The sequence below is a fragment of the Podarcis gaigeae genome, assembly GCF_964106915.1.
Source record: "Podarcis gaigeae genome assembly, chromosome: 11".
NCBI lineage: Eukaryota > Metazoa > Chordata > Lepidosauria > Squamata > Lacertidae > Podarcis > Podarcis gaigeae.
This window is the reverse complement of record NC_139687.1, coordinates 23,856,359-23,879,658: the sequence shown is the minus strand read 5'-3', so window position 1 is coordinate 23,879,658 and position 23,300 is coordinate 23,856,359. Positions and strand designations below refer to the sequence as shown.

The 23,300-nt window shown below is 41.8% G+C and overlaps 1 protein-coding gene across 2 annotated transcripts in view; it reads right to left on the bottom strand.

Moving 5' to 3' along the window:
- Window positions 1-9,590, bottom strand: part of EFNA5 (ephrin A5) — a 216,753-nt gene extending 207,163 nt beyond the window's left edge. The window contains exon 1 of one of the 2 annotated variants that reach the window (XM_083702448.1): window positions 4,809-9,590. In XM_083702448.1, the coding sequence (XP_083558574.1) occupies window positions 4,809-4,933 (125 nt within the window). In that variant the 5' untranslated portion in view covers window positions 4,934-9,590. The remainder of the gene's footprint in view (window positions 1-4,808) is intronic. The other variant, XM_083702447.1, reaches the window with a different exon arrangement.
- Between the last annotated feature and the right edge of the window lie 13,710 nt (window positions 9,591-23,300).

Below are 23,300 nucleotides of genomic sequence, written 5' to 3'. Positions count from 1 at the left end.
TTTAAAGAGGAAGGCACATAGAGCTATGGCTCACTGGATAGGTTTCCAAGTGAGACGCTGAACTGTATGGGGAATCCATTTTAAAATACCAAAGGCCTTTCAGGGCCACAATTTTCAGGGTAACATAGTCAAGTAAACCGCATTCAACGACCTACTGAATGCTTTTTCTTTGCACTTTTAATCACAGGAAATTCGCGGACTTTGAGATAGCAGTCCCTCCAGATTGTAGCTGCCAATAAAATTAGCATTTGAAATATTAATATTCCTTATACATAAATATACTTTCTTAAGAAACTAACACTGCAACCCTATATATCTACTTCAAATAGAGACTGCAATCCCTACAACACTTAAGATAGTGGGACTTTAGAGGAAATATTCATAGGTTCATACTACACAAAGTTAGGTCTTCCCATTTACCCTCAAAGGCATTTTTTTCATATAATAATACACAGAGAAATGATGTAAGATTCGGAAATAAAACTACAAGCGTAAAGAATAAAATAAAGTAGAACCCTTCTGCAAACCACTGGGCTGAATATTTCTGAGAAACTGCCAAATTCAGTTAAAACTGAAAGCTTTCAACAGCAATAGCATCTCTGAAAGCTAACCTACTTTAAGGCCTGAGTTACACAGTGAAGGAATTAAGTGCAAGGTTCAACTTAAGAATGCACTTAAGTTCATTAATTTCAGTGAGACTTGTATCAGGAAAAAACTCGTATCAGATGTTTGCAAGTCAGATCAAGCCCTCTTCATTGCAACAAAACTTACAGTGTTTTGAAGACGATACATGGCGCATTTTACACTTATGCAGTCTCCTTCACAACAACTCATTAAAGCAATATTTGTGGCAACCAGTCTTAGTGTATCTGACAATTTGATTTTTACAACTGTCTAACTCAGAAGTAAACCCCATTGAGTTTAACCGAACTTACTTCCAAGTGTGCATGGGATTGCAGCCCAAGACTATAATCATACACACATTACGCTCTACTGGATACAGTTGGATTTATTTCTGTGTAAACATGCATAGGACTGCACTGTCCATTAGATAAGCGCCATTTGGCAAAATTTTATATTTCTCAAAATGCATAATTAAAAGTGTAATTTTTTTACTCAAGCTTACACGTGCACCAGTGTGGAAATATAATTAGTTTTTATTTATAGGTATACAAATATTCCTAGGTTTAATGCATGTTTGACTTTAACGTAATTACTTATATAAGCAAGCAGTGTTAACTAGCTTTTGTACGTTATGCAGCCTGATATAATCTAGATATTGCAAATGGGGAAACAGTTGTGCAAAACACAGCACTAGGGATCGTAGACCATCTGCAATGTCTGCTTGACACACTAAGTATTTGAAGGATAAAGCCCTAAAACAGAAAATGATTTCTTCATACAATTTTCGGGAAACATAATACTCATTTGCTTCAGAAGCCTATACGTCACCTCTCAAAGCTGCCCAATCATTGTACAAGGGTTCCAAACACCATTCAGCTGTTCTACATACAATTCTTCAATGTAGACGTTTTAGCCATAAATATAGCTATAAAGTCTGTTGTCCATATATAGTCATTTATAGTCACAAAACTATGTACATCATAGTTTTAGGACAACTTGCCAAATGCTTCCTAAAGTAAAATCACCCAACCATTTTAGAAATGACTTACAGTTACTGTCCTGATTAACCACTACTATTAACTGATATTAGTTACAATTGTATGTATTCAATTAACTTACATTAGAAAGGAAAACTAGGTACAGTTATTCCAAGATCTGCTTTTCTTTCATGATGAAGAGTTTTACTAAAATACCCAAATACTACTGAAAAAAAATTATGTCTATCCTTCATATGTATACGCTGACCATATAAAAACTTAAGTGTACCAACTTCTGCACCATATTGAGGCCCATATATATAGCAAAATGGCTTCTTTCTGAAAGTACTTAGTGGTAAGTCATTTACTGTTTAATTTGAAGTCTTTTCTCTGATGCTATATATGATGCTTAGATTATATAAAATCTAAATAAATGTGCTTTTTGGGAATATACATTAAGCTTCAGAAATTACGCACAAAATATTAAGTGTTCTTTTAAGGAAATGTTTTGCACTTGAATTACTTCTCAAAAGTTTTTGTGGTTTTCCAAATTTGAAGTACAATACATTAAAAAACAGTATTTTGTTTGTCAAGTGATAGCCATCATCTATCACTCTGCAATTTTTAAGAGTTGCCCAGTTTATTAATTTTAAAACGCATTCTTGTACCCTGTGATAGCATCTTTTAAAAAATAATACCATTATGGGTGTAGTACTTCTTCTCCTTAACCATGAATTATAAAAATACATGGCAAGTTCTCTTAACTTTTAATATCTTATGAAGCAAGGTTTTTCAGGTTCAGTAGAGCAAGCAGCGAACATAAAGCATGCAGATATGTTAACAATTCTAGAAAAGAAACTAATTATATTGCGTCAATTATGAGCTTATAGGGACTGTGAAAGAGCCTTATAGTTTAAAACACTTTCAATAGTACAGTGTTCTAAGCCCTTAGTTTCAGGAATTTATTCCCACATCAACCTTTACAAAGTTCTATAACTCATTACTCCTCTGCTATTTTTTTTATCTCCTCTCTCTTACACACCATTTTATTGGCAAAAAAGTTATCATTTAAATGGGCGTCATCCATGTTCACTGGTTTAAACGCTCTAGTTTTGACCCCAATGTTCCATGGATTATTTATAGTGAAGTATTGTACCTACATCACATCTTTAATTAATACCATAACAGGCAGAGAAGCAAACATTTAATAGCATGCTTTGATTTTCACAAAAGAGCAACATGTGCAAGTCATTTGGTCAAATTCAAAGCAGCAAACATTTCCGTTTCACAACTACAGTAGGCGAATTCGGTTTATTATTTTACCATCTTCAACAAATACACTTCATTTTTTTAACCTTTATTCTAAGATGGGACAATCACCCTTAAGAAGAGACATATTGGGAGGGAAAGCTTCCAGATTTCTGCCTGTTGTAACAGTTGACCAGTTTTACTTGTGGCTGCAGTTTTCTCTTCGATATGAATGGGAGAGAGGTGGCAGGCTTTGATAACACAACTGTTAATAACTGTCACCAAGAAAATTAAGTAGCAGGAACAGTATTAATTGTCACACACACCACCGCATTAATGTTTGTCTTGCTTGAAGTACCCCACACAAAATTAACATGCCAAACTGTCTACTGAACTCAAGGTACTTAACAAGCAGTTTTTAACTTTGGCACCATATATTCTGAGGCCATTCTCACATACAGAGTAAAACAGACTTTGGCAGGCACCACAGATCTATAAAAAAACATGACCTGCGACAAAAATCAATGTGCTAATCTCAATTCAAGCAGCCAAATCAGCAGCATAGCACAAAGATAACATAAAATAAAATGACCAGAAACTCACTTGAAGTAGCAAGATAGGTTTAGAAGACCTAAGAAAAATTACTTGTCCACTTTAACAATGCAACCCCCTCTCCAACAAAAAACAACTCCTAAAGTGCTGAGGTGCCTTATTCATACTGGGGCAGCACTGGGAAAAGACTAATTTCTGCTACTGAAAAGCGGGAGATGTGAGCAGCTCAGCAAAACTTCCTAATTCAAAGATCCATCCATGCAATCTTGATGGGAGAGTTTAGAAACAATAACAAAATAGGTTTTATTTGCACTTACTATATTTATCGAAATGCAAACAGAACAAAAGGACACAGTGAAAGATTGTTTTTACACAATCTTAACTGGATACCTTGCCCTAAATTAGTTTTATTATTAAACATGTCTCCCATAAGAGAACATCCTCTCTCAAGCTCTCAGTATCATCTCCTGATGATGCTAACTCTCTGCATAAAGCAGTCTAGATTCACAGCAGATTTTCTCTGCATTGTGAGAGCATCACCAACCACTGGACTTGAATTTGCTCTGACAGCTTGAGACGCCCTTTTCCACGAGAAACCTGCAAGTCTAGGGATCATCTGGCTGCACTGAAACATTTCAAACTTGGGGGATATCATTACTCAATTAACCCAAGTCAGCTTAAGAGTACGATTCATATGCTCTTACCCCAGGCAAAGAGATGGAAAGAAGAGTAGCTGGAAAGCAAGGGAAGTACTTCTCCTTTACTGACTCTAACCCTGACACAGAACAGGTGCCACATGTGGCTACAGGCAACCACAATCCACAAAAACTAAGTCTAACGAAAACAGATCCACTCTGGCAAAAGTCATAACACGCTGAACAAGTTTGAGGTTCTCCCTGTAGTCACTTGCAAAAAAAAAAAGTTCGTTAGAGTAAAAGGATTTCTCTGTTGTGTTAAAAAAAAGATCTACCATAAAAAAAACCTGATAGCAAGGTACTAAGGGAAACACACACATATATATCACAGGCACACACTTCCTGGGTGTATGAGTTCACCTATTTGCTCTCAGGAGTGATTCACTACAAGTTAAGAGATGCGTGCCTAAGATAAGAGGCGCATTCCTTAGGAACGATCAACAGCCAAGGATTGGAAATCAGCTGCGCTGATGCAACCCAGAAATAACAAGGCGCAGGGCGATGCCTCCGAAACTACAGAGCAGGGAGGAAAAGTTTGTCCCCTTCTTCCAAGCAAGGGTTTCCCCCGCTGGAGGATGCCCAACGGCTGGTGCTTCCAAGGGAGAAGGCAGCCCATCATCTCCTTCCCTTCCTACATCCGATCCTCGAGCTGCCGCTGCCCCGGGTAGCCCGGCATCCCTGAGAAGCATCGGCGGGGGCTCGGCCTCCTTACCTGGGGTTGGTGCTGTTCCAGTAGACGGCATAGCGGTCGGCCACCGTCTTGGAGCTGGGATCCTGGCAGAAGACGCACATCCAGAGCACCAGAAAGAGCAGCGTCAACATCTCCACGTGCAACATCACTCCCGGCCAACGAGACACACACAGACACGGCGGCAGCGGCACAAGGGGGGAATGGGGGGTGGGGGGAGACAGACAAGGCGCTCCTTTCTCAAAAAGACAGACGGCGACAATGAGGAGAGAACGAGGGAGGAAGGAGACAAAGCCACACCGGAGTCACAAGACACCAAAAAAACACACACAAAGAGAAGGGCGAGGGGCCGCCAGGAGATTCCCCCGCGGGGGGAAAAGCCTGCGCCGCGGAAGGATCCTCAGGGAGTCTGCGCGCCCCGGCCGGGGGAGCTGGGCAGCAGCAGCAGCAGCAGACGGAGGCTGAGGCGGCGGCAGGAGCTCCTTCAAGGCGGCGAGTCCTGTGGCGAGCCCAGGGCGAGACATGCACCGGCCCGGCCCCCGTCCAGCGCCCACGATGGGCGGCCCCGCGGGCCAAGCCTCCTTTGGCCGGAGGGGTTTCCTTTCGCCCGCCCTCGCGCTTCTTTCCCTCTCTCCTCGCTCTCTCTCTGAGGCGCCTTTCTTCTCCTCCTCCTCCTTCTTCCCGCCTTTTGGCGCGAGGGGCTCTGAAGGGATCGCTCCGAGGCCGGCTGAGGAGAAGCGGGCAGGAAATCCTCGGAGGAAACGGGGCGGCGGAGGAGGGGGAGAGAGAGAATGAAGAGGAGTGTGGAGAAGTCCACTTCTGAGGCGCCTCTCGCTCGCTGGAGTTGGGGAGTTGAGGCGCCTCGCTCGCCTTCCCGTCTCTTTTTCCCCCCCTCTTCCTGGGTGACGGACGACCAACAAGCGAGAGGAATCCACAAGACCCAGACCGGAGTGGGGGGCGGAGGGGGCGGAATGCCGCGCAGGAGTTGGCTAATCCTCAGGATAGGTCAGCGCCGAATCGCCTCAGGAGCGGCTTCCCTCGTTGGGTTGGAAGGGAGGAGGGGGGCGGCTGAGGGAGAAGGGAAGAGAGCGCGCGCGCCCCTCGCCAACTCCGCCGCTGTTGCTTCGCGGTGCAGGCGCCTCGTCTGTCGGAAGGCAGGAGCTGCTGCTGCTGCCCGAGCCCTCTCCCCACCGCTCCAGGCGAGGCGAGGCGGCGGTCTAGCTTCCTTTCAGCTTCGCCAAGTGTCTCGGGGAGCCGGGCAAGGTCCAAGTCGCCCCTCGAACGTCAACTTTGCAAAAGAGAAGAGGAGGCGGGAAGAGAAGGAAGAAGCCTCCCTCGCCGACGACTACATTCGGGCGGGAGGCACCTTCGGGGTCTGGCCCGGCGGCAGGCAGCTGCTCTCAACCGTCCTCAGCAGCAGCAGCAGCGCCGAGAGAAGCGGGCAAATGTCTCTCTCGCGACTCCGGCGAGCGAAGGAAGCAGAACTCGAACGCAGAAGCAGCAGGGATCGGAAAACGCAACGAGGATTGGAGAAGCAGAAGTCAACAGACTGCCAGAGAGCAGGAGGAGGAGGGGGAGAGAGAGAGAGAATTTACGAGGGGGGGAAACATATTTAAATAGTCACGCCCCCTTTCTTTCTTTCTTTTTTTGCAACGACCGGCTTCTTCCTCGCGTGTAAATCCGGCGGCGGCGGCAGCCTAGGCAAAGCGAGGCGGCCGGCGGGGTTAGCGGTGCCTGCGCGCAACAGACAGCTGCATCGATGCCTACACGGGATGTGTCCGGAGAGATATATATATACACATCCACATGCGTCTGGGTGTCAGGAGACGAATCTGGAGAGAGAGAGAGAGAGCCTCCGTTGGTGGAGGTGCGGGGGTGCGCGCCCGCGCGCGCACGGAAGAGGCGCAGTCGGCTAGCTGGGAGCAAAGGCGCTGCTGCTGCTCGATCATGTGGGATTTTTTTTGCATGCAGTTTACTTGCGAGGTTGGCGGGGGGGGGGAGTGAGCCGGAGCAGCCAGTCACGGCCCAGGCTGCTGTTTGCTTACAGATGCCTTCTTCCCCGGCGTTCTCTCCAATGCGATTGGGTTCCGTGCCTCGGGAAGGGGCGTGGCCTCTCCCCGGCGCCCCGCCCCCGCGTTCCAAAGAGACGACATCCCGCGCAAGCCCCGCCTTCTGCAAAACCTGACTAATTGAATTACAAGGAGTGGTTCCCTCGGTGCCGCAGGTAACCGTTTCCGCGCGGGAGACGGCGCAGGATCGTGCTGGGGGAGAGAGATCTTTTCCTTGCCTGCGAGATCGGGGGAGCGAGTGGTTACGAAAGGCGCCTCCCCAGTTCCAGTGGACGGGGTTGCGGCATCAGCTGCTGGAGGGAGGGTGGATGGTTGCGAGATCAGGGGGGATCTAGCCCCAGGCTGCAAGTCCAATCTCGCACACGGTGTATAATCAACATTTTGAAAGTTTAGCAGTCTGGAAAACAGACTTCGGAGCTGCTTTGTTCCGCTTTTAATCCTCTCTCTTTTTTTTCCCCACCAATGCTTTTCTGCGCCGCTGAATGACGGGTCGGCGGTGCGGCTTTAAATTAGTTTATTTAAGGGGCTTATAAGCGAGAGATGGGGTTGCCCTGCTTGGGTAGCGCAATTGAAAGCAAGATCCACGCAGCCGGAGAGACCTCTCTGCTAAGTATTTAGCTGAATGCGGCAAAGGGATTCACCTGAAAACCTCTTTTTCCTCCCTCTCACATTTATTTGGATCGAGAGCTCCTTCTGGAGCTATTTTTCATTCTTAAAAGGGCATTCGCCTCGCCCTCCGCCAGCAGCTGCCCTGCTTACGCTGCGCTACCGGGAAACTAGCCGAGGTGACCTTCCTCCAGAAGGCAAACGAAAGGGCTGTTTACACACGAATCAGCCTTCGCACCAAACCACACCCTGCTGATGTCCATTTGAGGGGTGATCGCCAGTGGCGATTTTCAACAATCCATGAACAGGTAGTTCCGAGGAAGGCGCGCCACTGAGCCCCCTTTGAGTTAACCTTTCATCCTCCTAAAACTGAAAAAGGGGGGAGAGAGAGAGAGAATAGAGGGAAAAAACTTTGGAAGAGAGACGCACATTCTGGTGTCCGGAATCTTTGAGATTGAGGTTGCCTTCCTTCCTTTGAAACGGCTGGCTTTTAATTTGAGGCGAAATGTTTTCCAAGCATGATGTGGCTGTATCTGCTGTGGTTTCTTCAGCAGATGAACAAAAAAAAAAAACCAAAAAAAAACCCAAGCATCATCATACTCTCTCGTCTTTCATCCGCTTGGCTCCCTACTCTGCTTTCTCTGGGCTTTTCAGTCGTTTGAAAGTGCCCAGACTCCCTCTAGTGGCAGATTTTAATGCCGCACTTTTTCCTGCTGGAAACTTCTTAATTCAAACCTACAGGAATTTTCGCGACGCTCACAAAAATCACTTCCGTTTAAATCTGTCTGAAGGCTCGGACTGGGAATCCAAAAAGTTCTTCTCATTCCTGCTTCACCCACTCACCCTCAAACGGTGCAAACAAAAAATATCCCAGGACCACCGTGTATATGCATTTTGTGTTTGTCCTTAATTGCTCCTGGAAAAAATAAAGAAGAAATTTATGTTTCCCTATGATTAAGAAAACTTTTTTGAATTAGGTATAAGCACTACATAGATGTCTGTCTGTGGAAGCATCTCCATTGTTATTACGATAGTGGCATGCTGTGGTGTCAGCAGTTAGGAGGGAGATGGGAACTAAGTATCAAAATAGGTTGCATTATTAGTTCCAAAATATTACTGGCAATGATCCTTTCCCTTTTAGGAGTACCTCCTAAAACGTAGCCACAATAATGTCCTGTGCCCACTGCGCCTTTTCTCATAAGAACACAACAGTTAACCTTCACAGTTGCACCACAACAACCACTTTCAACATTATATAACAGACACTGCCTGTTTTAAACAGATTGAAGGCAGTCCAAAGCCAAACTGTAGATCCAAACACTACAACAGAACTTAGCTACAAAGACAATAGTTCATAGTGCACAAGGGCATTTAGTTGCATGTTAAGAAGTGTTTTCCTTTTTTTATCAATGGGATTGTATCCAAGTTTTGAATGCATGTGCCATGGGGCAAAAATACTGTTAACAGTATTTCGGGGGAGGGCTCAAAGTTCTTGTAATCATTCTGGATTTAAAGCAGGGGCAGTGTGACTCTGGTGTAATATTCTGTCATTGTTGCTTGTTCTTGCTGTTCTTTCATTACATACAAACACATGCCCTGCATACATAAAATGATCAAACAAGTAATAAAGTAATGTTTCAGTTTTCACTAACAGGTGTTAAAGTGAGAAAACGGACTGCAAGAAAAGTGTCCCGGGTCCATTTTACGCTTGTCACTGAATAATGTACAGGTACAGTACAGACAGAATAACTATGGATCAAGTAAGCTTGACTTCTTTCATTTTTTTTAAAGAAAAAGTCAATAGTTATTAACGGGACTATTGGATTAGCAAATGTCATAACAAAAGCAATTCATGTGGGTGTATTGACTAAAACATCCAATCCAATGTCAGCTTATCTGATCATAGAATTGTAGAGTTGGGTGTCCCCTCCCTTGGTGACATTAAACAATTATTGATGTCAAAGTTATAGACTATTTGTGCATGCCAATAAACACCTCTGACCTTGGTCTGTAATTAATGGAATCAAAAGATCCATGAAGAAGTGGGTTTTTTAAATTTCCAGGATTCACATCCGTTACGTAATTTGAACTATGCAACCAAATATAACCCAATAGTCATAAGTCTTTCCCCAAAATGCTTATCATCATCATCAGGGAATGTTAACAAATGTTCTGATTCTGTATAAAGCATTAAAAAGAAGAAGCAGCTTGAGACTGGTTATTGCCAGGGAATTTCAGGAATGACACTGAGAATACCTTTAAGTCTGGAATGCATCACCTTTGGCTTGCTAATGGATAATAGAATGCATGTTATATATAGCCAATATAAATTCTGAATAATAAATACAAGTGATACCTTATAGTGAGCCAGACCACTGGTTCATTTAGTCCCCATAATCTACACCGACTGGCAAAGGTTTTTGCAGGATCTCAGGCATGGGATGTTTTCAGTTCCTTTTTACTAGAAATGCCGGAGATCAAAGCTTTGCTGTGTGCCTCACAGGGATGCGTAGTTTGTGTTTTACCCTGAGTTATTGGTCTTTACCAAACAAAAGTAAGCAAAACTACATGACCTAAGCCACTGAGCCAGCTTCCAAAAGACCAGTTTTAAGGACTATTTCAATTAACAAATGTCAGGATGAGAATTGATTCATAGATCTTTTTTTATGTAGCAGTCACTGCGAATTGACATTTAGAGAGAATTCCACATGTGTCCTGTGAATGTCCTGACATGTTTTGAGACAAAAGATTACTATTACCCAGAAATTCACTGAGCCAGAAGCTGGAAAGTTCCTGTTTCATGTTAGTGCATACCCCAGACTTGCCATGTACCAACATGTCTAAAAAAGTAAACATAGAATTGATTTCAACTCTTAAAAGAACTGCGAAGTGCATCTCTCTTGATGAAGACTTCCAAAAACAGACATACACAAGCTTTAAGAATGGGTGGGGGGGAATATTCTCTTTCCAAAATCAGTTTGATCATTTTTTGTGCACTGACTGGGCCATTAGTCATTCCTATTATTATTATTATTATTATTATTATTATTATTATTATTAGCATTTTCAAAAAGAGGAACATATTTAACCCCCCTCGCCTCCCCTCCCCCTCTCCCACTTACAACTTCGTACCAAATACAGCATGTATACATAAACCATATGACTTCCCTTCCACACTGTTCCTAGTGCCTTTGCTTTTCTACTACTCTGCGTAATCCACATAAAAAAAGGTGTGGTTTAGCCATTCCTTTCCACTCCAAGAAGCTGAATATTGCGACAAAGTTTTCTAACCTCTTTTTGCTACATAATATGGCAACACTCGGTGGGCGAGAGAGAGGTGCCCTTTCTGGGTTCTTTTCACCAAAGACCTTAGAGGACCATGTGACTTTTCTCCTTTGGTTTGACTTCAACCTACTTAAAAGCACCGTAAGTACCATTGCCATTAAGTCATATTACTTGGAGGCAAACCCAAACTTTTAGCTATACTTAGGAAGAACCAATACAGAAAGTCTAACAATTATTCCTTTGAGATTGTGGGTATTTACATTCTTTCGAGCTGTTGTAAATGCTTTAGCAGTATATAAATATTTTTTTATAAACAAAATGAATAAACTGTTAATGGAATATTTTAAACCACAATAAAATATAGGTGTAGTTTCATGAAGGACCAGTGCATATTTTTAATGCTTACAAGCCTACAAAAGTCTGCGAGTTTTTATATATTGATCCATTTTATTATCTCGGTCCATAATATTTTTTTGACAATGGTTGTGTATGTTAGATAGATCATACCCATCATCTTAACATTTTATATTTAATGCTACAATTCATTTTAAAATATAGCTTCAGAAGCTTAGTTTTTTAACTTTTCAGATTTTAACGGATAGTGTGGTTCAAAATACATGTTTTAAAGCTTTGTTGAAAAACATTAGTGAAGGTTTCTTTTAAACAGCTGTTTATGATTATTGATTTTGATAGCTCTATATACATTTGAAATGGCTGTTTTTATGGCCTTAAAGATATGGGGACAGCCAGTGTCTGAAAACCTGTTTTGAGTCCCTAAAGCTGTTGCTAAAGAAGGCCTTTAGAAAACAGCTTGAGAGCCAAGTTTTGAAAATTAATTGTTACATGGCATGGTTAATAGTTATAAATCCTCCCTCCTTTTATTTTTAATACATTGTACTTATAGCTTGTAATTAAAGAACAAAACATGTTTAAAAGTATTTAGGAAAAACGCTTTGGGCTAAACATTACAAGAGCTTTCTTTGTAGCGTACTCGTGGGCGGATTGCAGACTGCAAATATTAGTGAGTCAAAAGTTTTTATTTCATTAAGTACCTTTTTTTTGCGCAATGTAGTCCTATATGGAAATGAAAGGCTGGAGGAGATTGGCTTCTGAAGATCTTGTGTCCCTAGAATTCAGTCTGAGTCAATTTGAACTTTAGGAGGAGGAATTAAGGACAGGGACAAGAGAACAGAGTCTGCCTGTAGCTCCTCGGTGTGTACCTGGGAGGAAAAGCATGGTAATTGGACACTAAGGTCCAAGGATCACACAACTGGTCATCTGAACAACTATGATGTGCAGCAAAATGACTTCAGCATTGCTCTTAACCAAGCTATCTTGTGAACCAGTATGTGACTGAAGCTGTGTGATACCTCCTTGCCTCTAGCTATTGCCTCTTAATAACGTTATATCTTTTTCTTCTTGACATGCAACAACGGCAGTCTGCCACCGCTACTACAGCTGAGACATGTGTAATATATAAATCATAAATCCATTTCCAAGGGAACCTCCAGAAGGCATCGCTTGGTACAGCTGCTATCTTCTAGTGTTTCCTCGTCTCCTGGCATCTTTAAAAAATCTGGTCAATGGAAGAACCACTTGGCCTGGTCAGAGGGCCAAGTTTCCTGGATGTTGACAACATAGATGTGCATTGTTAGCTGAAACTTATAAATAAGCTTCAATATTAACTCCTTGTTGGACACACGACATGAGCCCAGTTTCAAGCCATGCATGCATGTTGCCAAGCCTAGAAGGCTTGCCACCTCATCACATTTATTTGGCAGACTATTGTGAATTTTAGTGGGGGGCTAGAGGTTCCCAAAGGTACTGTTGTTGTTGTTTAGTCATTTAGTTGTGTCCGACTCTTCGTGACCCCATGGACCAGAGCACGCCAGGCACTCCTGTCTTCCACTGCCTCCCGCAGTTTGGTCAAACTCATGCTGGTAGCTTCGAGAACACTGTCCAACCATCTCGTCCTCTGTCGTCCCCTTCTCCTTGTGCCCTCCATCTTTCCCAACATCAGGGTCTTTTCCAGGGAGTCTTCTCTTCTCATGAGGTGGCTTCAAAGTATTGGAGTCTCAGCTTCAGGATCCTTCCAGTGAGCACTCAGGGCTGATTTCCATAAGAATGGATAGGTTTGTTCTTCTTGCAGTCCATGGGACTCTCAAGAGTCTCCTCCAGCACCATAATTCAAAAGCATCAATTCTTTATGGTCCACCTCTCACTTCCATACATCACTACTGGGAAAACCGTAGCTTTAACTATACAGACCTTTGTTGGCAAGGTGATGTCTCTGCTTTTTAAGATGCTGTCTAGGTTTGTCATTGCTTTTCTCCCAAGAAGCAGGCGTCTTTTAATTTCGTGGCTGCTGTCACCATCTGCAATGATCATGGAGCCCAAGACAGTAAAATATCTCACTGCCTCCATTTCTTCCCCTCCATTTCTTCCCCAAAGGTACTAATATATATCAATAACACATCCATATGGTGATAAAGCTTAATATACACCAATAACACATTTCCTACCTACACCTCTGCAGTTCACCAAACCTCGGTGTCCCGATTCATGTTCAGCATCTCTAACTCAGAGATGTAGGACTTGTTAGGGGCTAGAGCTCTCATTATCCCTACATAGGTTAGAGCCAGTGGTAGGTGAAGTCCAACAACATCCGAAGACCCGCAGGTTCCTGATTCTTAGTCTAACTATTCATAGACCTCAATTTTGCCAGACATTGCGTTGCCACTGAAACTCAAGAAAGCATGGCGGAAATGACTGGCAGAATCCGAGACCAGGGAGAAGAATCGGTAGAAGAAGGTTGGACGAAATTTAAAGACTATCTACAGAAACATTGTAAAATTAAGGAATGTTAGAAGGATGCTGGAATGAAGTTATGTGGTTTTAGCAGTAATGTTATAAAGGAGTAATGTTATAAAGGAGTATGTAAAAATGGGTTGTTAACAGGTGAGAATGTAAAGTTACATTTTCCTTTTTTTTTTTGTAACTTTACATTCTCACCTGGACAGGAAAATGGGCTTTCAGGTGGAAAAATCAAAACTGGAAACAGAGTTGCTAGAACCCAATACTAAGAATCTGTCAAAAATGTATAACTTGCTGTTGAAATGGAATACGCAGGATGAAACAGTTAAATCAGTTATGATTAAGTGGGCTCAAGATATTGGTCATAATATTTTGTTTGCTGACTGGGAAAGGTTGTGGATCACCGGTATGAAATTCACGGCATGTAACGCCTTGAGAGAGAATATTATGAAAATGATCTATAGGTGGTACATGACCCCAGTCAAGCTTGCAAAAATTTACCACTTACCAGATAACAAATGTTGGAAATGTAAAGAAAATGAAGGCACATTCTTTCACCTCTGGTGGACATGCCCAAGGATTAAGGCTTTCTGGGAAATGATATATAATGAAATGAAAAAGGTATTTAAATATACTTTCCTGAAGAAACCAGAAGCCTTTCTCCTGGGTATGGTAAGCCACGTGGTGTCAAAGAAGGACAGAACTTTTTTTATGTATGCCACTACAGCAGCAAGGATCCTTATCGCAAAGTATTGGAAGACACCAGATCTACCCACTCTGGAAGAATGGCAGATGAAGATGACGGAATATATGGGACTGGCAGAGATGACGGGCAGAATCCGAGATCAGGACAAAGAGACAGTGGAAGAAGATTGGAAGAAGTTTAAAGACTATCTTAATAAATACTATAAAATTAATGAAGGCTAAAAAGATATGGGTTTAAGAATTAGTCGTTTACAGGGGAATTGATTTAAGGAAAAAGAACAGAATTAATAAAAATTATGGGAAATGTGGGAATGGATTTGCTGATAAGATAAATGAGATTAGAATACAGAAGGGGGAGGTGTGAGGAGGTCGGTGAAATTAGGATTAGAAATTATGGTTTGAATTTATACCTGTTTTTAATTTGTTTGTTTGTTTGTTTATGTTTTTACTGTTTTTTGTGTCTATATGTGTTTTTTTAAAAACTTCAATAAATATCATTTAAAAAAAAAGAATGTAAAGTTACAATATATTAAGATAAATGATTAAGATAAAATTAAAGATGGAAAGGATTTGCTGAATTAACTAACTGAACTAGAATACAAAAAAGGGAGGTGTGAGGAGGTCAAGGAAACAAGTAAATGAAAGATAAGTTATGGAAAAATTGATTTGTTTTTAATTGTTTTTATTTTTCAGTATTTTGTATTTTTTGTTTTATTATCTTTTTCTTATTTTTGTATTTTTTGAAATTTTAATAAATATTACTTAAAAAAAAGAAAAGAAACTCAAGAAAGCAGTCAGAGGAAGAAGGAGAGCTGGTTGTGCCACCATGCCAAAAGTTATTTTTCAACGGAGGCAGAATATCTGCAGATTTGAAGTTCTCTCCGTGAGTTTCATTGGTGGTGGAGCAACATAATTGTTTTATCCAGTCTGCTTGGAAGCATGTAGGGACACCAAGCAGAAGCAAATATCCCTTTCTATCTCCTTCATTTGAATTTTGCAAGAGGTGCTTTAGTAGATCTTCACACATAATTTCAAAGTGAAACAGTCACCAGAGCTTGTAGAATGGAAGTGCTGAATCAGAAAGAGTAATTCTGAGATGCATGAACATTGTGAGGCTTCTCAGAACATTAGAGCACAACAGTCAAAAGCTGCCTAATGACTGACAAAACAGAAGGTTAATTAAATTACAAGGCAGTCATCTAAAGGAGTAAAAGCAGTAACTTTTATAAAGTTGAATCTTTTTCTTTACAAGTACAAGTATTATTTTTAGCTTTACCTTTGCAAAATCCATCATCAGAATGAGATCTGGATGAAGCAGTCAGTAGCAAATAACCACACCGTACAGGACATTTCCTAAGCTTCCAGCTCCTATTGCAGTATAAAGGCTTTTGTTTTAAGAAACAACTGGTGTTATCTACTGTGCAAATATTAGCACTTTTTCTGATAAAAGGAAAGGAGAGCAATCCTTTCTACAATATTGTTTGCCTCCATTTTTAAGAACAAGAACTAGAGCAGTGGGATAAAAATAATTGCATTAACACTTTCTATGTATACATTGAACATTACAATTTTTATCTGCTGCATATTAAGCTACAGTTCATAGTTACAATTTTACCAATTTTATCTGATACATTTATCTGTTTCCCTTTGCCTTTCGTAACATTGTTTTGCCTTATATGCATAGCATAAATCTGGTCCTTCTCCCCCGCACCCTTCCCTGGGCTTGACTGTTGTACGTTTACCAAGAGAAACAATCTTCTTGTGCCTCAAATAATAAATATTCCATTGAATTTAGGAGAATATTCCACAGTATTACATACCAAATATTGAGCTGTGTGTGTGTGTGTGAGAGAGAGAGAGAGAGAGAGAGAGACTACATGTTAATTTGTGTGTTTTGGTTTTTTTTTTTACTTTTTCTTATTGCATTTCATTCTTTGTCTCAATGCTAAAAGCAATTCATCTTCATCCATGGTGTTTAAATATTGTATTTAATTTTATTCAGAGATACTCTCCGAAACCAAAGTGCTCAAATGTGGTTTTGTCTCTTATCTCATAAGGCTCTATTGATGTGACCTAGCCCTTGGTGATTATGTAGTTAGCCTACAGGGGGATAGAAACAATTATATTAAGCTCTATGCACTTCAGCTAATGCACCGGTGAGGTCATCAACAAAGAAATAGTATTAAGTGCATTTCTCATATACACCACACTGAGGAAACAAGAAAAGTTTTTTTAAAAAATAAAAAATTATTGAGTACACACATTCAGCCTAATTATTCTGCCCCGACTCTGATGATTTTCTGAAAAACTGAGGTCAGACATCTCTTGCAGCCGCAACACCTCCTGCTTGGAAAATGCATGTAAATTTATACACAATGACAACAATATTGTTTTCTGAGCATTCAAAGCATTTCACATAATCTGTAAAACCCTTTGAATGTTTGTTTGTTTGTAAATTAAGCCAGGATAATTATTTTCCTATTGCAGAACATAATGGTGAGATCCACCTCTTTTCCTCCATTTGTATTGTTCTATTTTATTTCAAATGCTGCCAAGTGCTTTATAATTGTAATGCTTTTGTTTGTTTTTATCGTGGTATGTTCTATTGTTGTGTCCTACCCAGGAATCTTATGTTAAAGGGCAGGTAAGAAATCCTATAAAGATGAAAGAATACATTATGCAAGGCCACTGACAAAAACAAAACAAACCCCAGGCCATTTCAATCTAACGTTGAGTGAGGCAAAATGTGTGACATGATATCCTTCTGTTCTGAGAGTTTCCCTGACCCTATTCCATTTCATGGGCTGATTCTGGAGATATGGGTAGGGATAGCTCTGCCACAGTGGCCCTGGCAGTGGTAACTTCAGGAATCAATTGCTGTAATGTGTCTGAATGCTGCAAGAGGTTCAAAATCCTATAGCTAGGTTACTGAATGGAGCTCCTGACTATTGGATAAATGTATAACACCACAGCATGAGCTGCCAAATTTATACTGGGCCACGTTTAAGGCATTAGCACTAAACAACCTGGGACCAAACAATCTGAGAGAATGCCAGATCTACCCAGTCACTAAGGCATGGATAGGCAAACTAAGGCCCAGGGGCCAGATCCGGCCCAATCACCTTCTAAATCCGGCCTGCAGACCATCCAGAAATCAGCATGTTTTTACATGAGTAGAATGTGTCCTTTTATTTAAAATGCAAATCTGGGTTATTTGTGGGTCCTGCCTGGTGTTTTTACATGAGTAGAATGTGTGCTTTTATTTAGAATGCATCTCTGGGTTATTTGTGGGGCATAGGAATTCGTTCACCCCCCCCCCCCAAATATAGTCTGGCCTCCCACAAGGTCTGAGGGTCAGTGGACCAGCCCCATGCTGAAAAGGTTTGCTGACCCCTGCACTAAGGTCTACGGAGGCCGTCCTGTTTCTGCTGCAGCCCCATGCAGCTCAGCTCTTGAAAACAATTCTGTTGTGGTGTCCAGTAGTGGTCGGTGAGCATGGCAATGCAGGTGGGTCAGCATTGCTTACCTGCCTTCCCAACTTCCCAGTGGGGTCCATGTGCAGCAGCAGAGCCAACTGGACCCTCCTATCTCTGCACCTGCACTGAGTTCCTTGTGCCTAGGCCCGCTCCCTTTCAGAAACCAGAAGCAATGGGAAGGGAGGCGAGCAACGCTGCCCTGCCCGGGCCACCCTGCTTACCACAACTGGTGGTGTGCACTCTTTAAAGTACCCCCCCCCCAAAAAAAAAGGAAAGAAGCCGTGTGTGAATGGTGATGCAGTTTTGAACTGACGGTTAATGCTGCTCAGTTTATTTTTTCCACTCCAATTGTATTTTATTGTGAAGCAGCTTGAGACGTTTTCAAAATAGGTGGTATATAAATATTTCAAATAAATAAAACGGAATCTGGCAATGTGGTAGCATCCCTTTATGTATGATGGAGTGGGGTAGGAGAGCTTGGGGGGAAATCCACATCAAATTTTCATGGCCCTGTAGCAGCTATGGTGGCTTATTTACCTGAAGTAATGTATTTAGGGGACATGGGTGGCACTGTGGGTTAAACTACGGAGCCTATGACTTGACAATCAGAAGGTCAGCGGTTCAAATCCCCACGACGGGGTGAGCTCCCATTGCTCGGTCCCTGCTCCTGCCAACCTAGCAGTTCGAAAGCACGTCAAAGTGCAAGTAGATAAATAGGTACCGCTCCAGCGGGAAGGTAAACGGTGTTTCGGTGCGCTGCTCTGGTTTGCCAGAAGCGGCTTAGTAATGCTGGCCACATGACCCGGAAGCTGTATGCCGGCTCCCTTGGCCAATAAAGCGAGATGAGCGCCGCAACCCCAGAGTCAGTCATGACTGGACCTAATGGTCAGGGGTCCCTTTACCTTTTTAATATATTTAGTGTTAACTCTGGCAGTGTAGACTCAATTCTGAGCAAACTAAGCCTCCTGAGGGGTATTGTGCTCTAGGAGGCTTAGTTTGGTCAGAATTGAGTCTACGCTTCCAGAGTTAACGCTAGATACATTACTTTGGGTAAATGAGCCATCATAGCCAGTAGAGGTGCCAAGAAAATTTGTGTCCCGGGATTTTTGGACTCTTCTACCCATGTACTATATAAAAACCAAAGGGGCATATTGGTTGCCGGATGTGAAATATATTGGCATTATTTTCAGCTCCCCTACCCCACTAACGAGGGCAAGGAGGAGTCAGGCTGCTGCTTATGTCATTGCCACGCAAGGAATATAATGTATAATTTTGACCAAGGACCACCTAGTGAATTTATGGCAGAAGTGTAATTTGAACCAGGGATTTCCTCTTGAGCCATTACACTCAATGAGACGTAGGTACTGCAGCCCTGTAAAGAAGCAGTGTAATGTTCTGGGAGCCAGTCTGATGTATTCTAAGCACTTCAAGACATTTTCAAATGCAGAAGTAACTTGCAATTGCACTGCTGTACTTTGACATTTTAAGGTAGACAGTGACCTTTAATCCAATGTCTTTGCATCAAGGAAAAGAATGCATGCTGGTCAACATAATGTATGAGCATCTTTAAGGCCACTGAGGAATAACTATAATCGGAGATATTAATGAGTTATTCATTTTTTAAAAAAATGATGGCATATAAAACATACCAAAGTAGTGTCCTATTTCCACGCACAGTCTTAGGAGCCTGCTTTCAGATTTATATCTCTCTACTCTCATGTTTAAGGGTGAAAACTGATTAAATCAAATGTTTGGGTCAGGACAGATTCATGCTAATTTCAGCATTACAACAGTGACTGCATTCACCACATCAGTATGTCTTTTTATTACATAACTTTGAATCTTATTATCAGTATTTATCTGCGAATAACATTAATTTTTCACCATATCTGTTATGTGTATCTCTTTCACTAGTACAATGTACCCAATAATACTGCTTGTCTTTATTACAGAATATATGCTTCCACTCAGAAGTAATTGCTAAACAGCCATAGGAATTGATGCACCCATAATCCAATATTAATTAACCCGCCAGATTCCTGGTGCTGAATTCTATGAAGATTTGAACACCTGTGCTCCATATCTGGTCCCGCAGGATCACAGAAGTGATGCTAGAAATCCTGTTCTGGTCTGCCTTACACTGGGATCCTCTCTCTGTGCAAAAGGACAGTATATCTAACAGAAGTTAAAACAGGCAGAAGTTAATGGCCCACGGACTGTTACACTGTATAGGAATATGACCATGTAAAAATAATTTAAACGTTTGTACTAGTCTGTCAAATTTCTTGGCTTCACCAACAAGAATCCTAGTGAGAGAATAAGAGTTCATATCTGGTCCTTTCATCTAAATGCAGTATTTTTCTAGGTGAAAGATAATTCTAGGAGCACCTGCTGAAATGTAGAAATAATCTCATCCATCACAACTAGTTTATCTTCCTCCAGAGCACTAACATTAACCACCAGCGTTACTTCCATCTTTTCTGAATTAAACTTCAGCTTCTTTAACCTTGTCCACCTAAATCACAGCCTCTGGACACTTGTTTAGAACTCAGACAGCTGCTCCTTATTGCTTAGTTAATTAAATGTAGAGCTGAGTGTCATCCGCATTTTAATCAGGCAATTCAGGTGTATTAATGGAGGCAGTGGTTTTCAGTCTTCACCTGGTCTCAAATTGAATAAATATCTCTAGACCACCAAGTGGTAAAACTGGGGTGAAGAATCTGTTGTCTACCAGATATTGTTGGACTATGAGTCCCATCAGCCCCAGCCAAAATGACTAATGGTCAAGGATGCTAGGAGTTGTAGTCTGGAAACATCTGGAGGGCCAGTGGTTCCCACCCCTGCAGTAAAAGGGAAAACTTAGTGGAGAAATTGAAAGCTGGTAAGATGTGGTGGTGGTCACCTCCCTCTTCAGAGATCATAACATTAATATAGTCCTTTCCACATCTCATTGAGCTGGAAACTGCTCTGGGTAGATTTATCATGACACTCTGTGATGGCATGAGCTATACCTGTGAAAGGGAAGAGAAGGGAGCAAGCCAGCTAACATAAGCTCCCTATCTGTTGCTCCTTTCCTGTGGTTCTCAGTGTTGCCACCAAAGGAACTTCTTGGCTATCTCTGCTAAACCTGTCCTTTGATGATGGCGAACCTACCCTGTTGCCTTCCAGATATTGTTGGACCACAGCTCACATCAACTCCAGCCAGCATGGTCAGTGGTCAGGGATGATGGGAGTTATATCCAACAACACCTGGAGGACCATAGGTTGGACACCCCTTCTTCTGTTACTCCAGACTTCCTTATTAGCCCAACACATGACCAACAAAACTATTAGGTAATGTGGTGAGGTATTTTGGTAATGGGGTGAAAATCAAGGCATGAGACCAAGGCTAACCCAACAACCTATTTAGGAAATGATGATGATCATATGCTTTGAACAAGAGCAGGAAACCTGATTTTAAGAAATTGTGTTAATTTAATTTGGTTTGATTTGTAATTATTTGGAAAATTAATTTTTAAAAATTTGGAAAAAAAAATAGAATGCAGTCTTCAAATGAATGTGATACAAGCCTGCACAAAACCTATAGACCTTTTGGGCTGTGCAGGCTTGTATGTAACCCCTTGGAAACTAAACTAGAGAAGTTAATGAAGGAACTAAGCTGGCATCCAACATACAAGCAAGCCTCACCAGCGAGGATGTAGTCAAGCAAAACGCTGGTGGTCCTCCTGTCTCATCCACTGATACCTCTTCTGACCCGTGAGTTTGGAACTCTTTCAGCAAGTAGAGAAACAGCAATTAACATGGTAGAACATTACCACTGGCAATGAAAGGACTGGAAGAGTCAGACATGGCAATTTGTTTTATGATTAATCTTAAAAACACACATTCAACCACGAATGCTGACAGAGACCCAGACAAAGGTGAATGGAGATTAAACCCGGAGCTTAGCTCTGAGACAGATCATTAATAACTGAAGCCTATAAAATAAAGTAAACAGCTACAAAGGAAGTAAAGTCAATGCACGTCAGAGGTTACCCCAGCTAAGGAGTGGTGCAATGTACACAATGCTTTTCCTCTTTGCACAAGGGGGGTGGGGAAGTGAATCTCACACTCCAGGCAATGCTAATATTAAAAATTGATGAGAATTCACAGCATGCAAGGTTTTTTCTTTCTTTCTTTCTTTCTTTCAAGGAATTGTTAAATAGTTCATGAGAACTTGGGAGGAACAATCCATTCCAAATGGGAAATTTCTTCAGAAGTATAATTTAACTCAGGCTAATTTTTTTTAACACATAAGAGATGTGCATTGATTGTTGAATACTAAAGTGATGGGAACACCTTTGGAAACTTTTAACGCCTCATAAATAAGCGATGAATAAGGAACTAAGCCTACACACACATCTAATGAGCTGCCATGCTGCAAGTCATTGTCATAATCAATGATGATTATCATCTTGCCTCCTGCTTTTCTGGGATTCTTTTCACCGTGTTTTCTAAAAGAGGAGCCATGATAGTCTACTGCAGCATAAACAATGAAGAGTCTACAAAAACTTATGCCATGATACATTTGTTTGCCTTTAAGGCAAGACTCTTAGAACAAGGTATATGTCAAGGATAGATGCACTGGGGTGGGAGGATAAGACATTGTCAATATTTGAGCCAACTAGCATCAGTGCTGGACTTTGACATTGGCATACCTGATGCAAACAGTAAAAATGACACTGGTCTGCTCATGTGTTTAAATACTACCCAGAAATAAGGAAACTATAAGCAGGAAAATAGTGTGTATGCAGATTCAAACACATAAATGAAAGCATAAAACATTTTTATGGCCAACTCTGAGCTGCACCATGTGAAATCTCACATCACTAAATTCAAGAAGAAGAAGAAGTAAAACTGCCATCCAGCTGGAAAATCAGCATAATTTCCATAACTGTTGGCATTATCAGAAATTTAGGTGGATATCCAACAAAGTAAACCCATTAGTGAAAGGGCTTCTGGTTGTACAACAAAAATAACTCTCCCTCTCCACGTGCCCCCTAAATGTGTTTTGGGCAGTAGTGTGCAGTGAAATTTTCCATAGGCGAACAGTTACGGCCAGAGGTGCCAGCTTGCAAGCGCGATTGAGGGTGTGTGTGATGTGCGCATAATGTTGTGATGTCTGGACATCACGTGTGTGAGCAGTGACAGACAGAAGCTTCTCGGGCTTCGGGAAGGAGGTGCCAGGCTCTGACAGGATTCTGAAGCCCTCCTGCCTCCTTCCCAAAGCTGGGCCAGCTTTAAGGTGATGGGAGGGCTCTTGGACCCCATGGCAGCATCATGCCTCCCTCCCAAAGAATTAACTGAGAACATTTAGAGGACTAGCTGAGTCCCCCTAGTCCACTGACTGCATGACACTAGCGGCTCTGCAATTCTCTGGAGCTAATTTGGGGGTGGTGTGGAGGCACGTGGGAAGAGAAGGAGGGGCATTGAAGCTGTGCCAGTGAAAATCCTCATGCTAATGAAACTCCTTTATTTGGCCATGCCCATGTTAGCTGATATAAATAGTGTCCCTCACTGCG